Raw genomic sequence first — 1,107 nt, 5'->3', positions numbered from 1 at the left:
CCCCCCCGGCTGCTCCGAGATGTCACAGCAGAGATGTCCCTGCTCCCGACTGAAGGAGATGATCTGTGTGAGACAGATGTCACCACCGTGGCCATACACAGTGTGACACTGCTCATTGGCCTCTGTGGGCTGGCTGGGAACGGAGCTGTCATCGGCCTCCTCAACCTAGAAATCCGTAACTATGGCATTTTTAAGCTGGCTGTCATTGACTTCCTCTTCCTCCTCTTTGTGGTCCCCTCGGCCCTCCTCTTCCTGGTGGAGGACGTGTCCTGCTCTCCTATCCTGCCCCTGCTGTACCTGAACTTCCTTTTCCAGCTGTCAGTGGTCTCCTACTACTATGCACTGCTCCGGCTGATACCCGGTGGCACTGTGCAGTGCATGTCCAGGCTCTGCAAGCTCTGCTGCCACTGGGACCTTCCTGAGCGCCTGTTGTGGGTGGTGGACAGTGTCCAATACTGGGCCTCCTTTGCTCTCTTCACTGTCATGCCGGCAGTGACATTCCTGTGCCCATCACACGAGCAGGAACACTGCAGGGCAGCTCTCATCTCCATGAACACCATCATCCTGCTCCTCTTTGTTGCACCCGTGGTCATTTCCAGCACAATCGATTTCATTAAGGCCAAGTGGGGCTCCCAGCAGCAGCAACCCAAGAGGCGCGACATCGTTATCTTCATCATTGTGCTCCTCACTCTCCTTTTCCTCCTCTGGAATTTCCTGCAGGATCTTGGTTACATCGCTGTGCCCTCCCAGGTTGTTTTCCTGCTCGCCAGCATCAACAGCAGCATCAAACCCTTCATCTACTTCTTGGCAGGGACGTGCTGGAGGCCCTGCTCCATGGGGTCCCTCCGACTCTCTCTCCAGAGGGTTTTTGAGGAGCAGAAAAAGAAAAGTGCACGCAGAGAAAAGGCCACCAGGGACACGGGGGTCTGAGACTGTTGATTCCTCCCACTGCACTGCTGAGGGACCCTAGGACCATGGCTGAGGATTTCCTTGAGTCACCTGATGAATAAATATCCACAGGATCGCTCTCCTTGTTTTCGTGTATTCCTGCAGGAAAAGGGAGCACGGGCATTGCCTTGCGTGATTTTTGTGGGATGCTCTGCAGGG

The 1,107-nt window shown here is 55.1% G+C and overlaps 1 protein-coding gene across 1 annotated transcript; it reads left to right on the top strand.

Annotated features, from left to right (window-relative positions):
• Window positions 1-33: 33 nt before the first annotated feature.
• On the top strand, window positions 34-1,026 carry LOC121360164 (mas-related G-protein coupled receptor member H-like). Its single transcript, XM_041479693.1, has one exon. It carries the CDS (start codon window positions 34-36, stop codon window positions 928-930), a length of 897 nt encoding a protein of 298 aa, XP_041335627.1. The 3' UTR covers window positions 931-1,026.
• The last annotated feature ends 81 nt before the right edge of the window (window positions 1,027-1,107 follow it).

The sequence above is a fragment of the Pyrgilauda ruficollis genome, unplaced genomic scaffold (genome assembly GCF_017590135.1).
Source record: "Pyrgilauda ruficollis isolate IOZ18807 unplaced genomic scaffold, ASM1759013v1 scaffold4999, whole genome shotgun sequence".
Lineage (NCBI taxonomy): Eukaryota > Metazoa > Chordata > Aves > Passeriformes > Passeridae > Pyrgilauda > Pyrgilauda ruficollis.
Note: the sequence above shows the minus strand (reverse complement) of the source record. Positions and strands in the feature narration are given on the sequence as shown.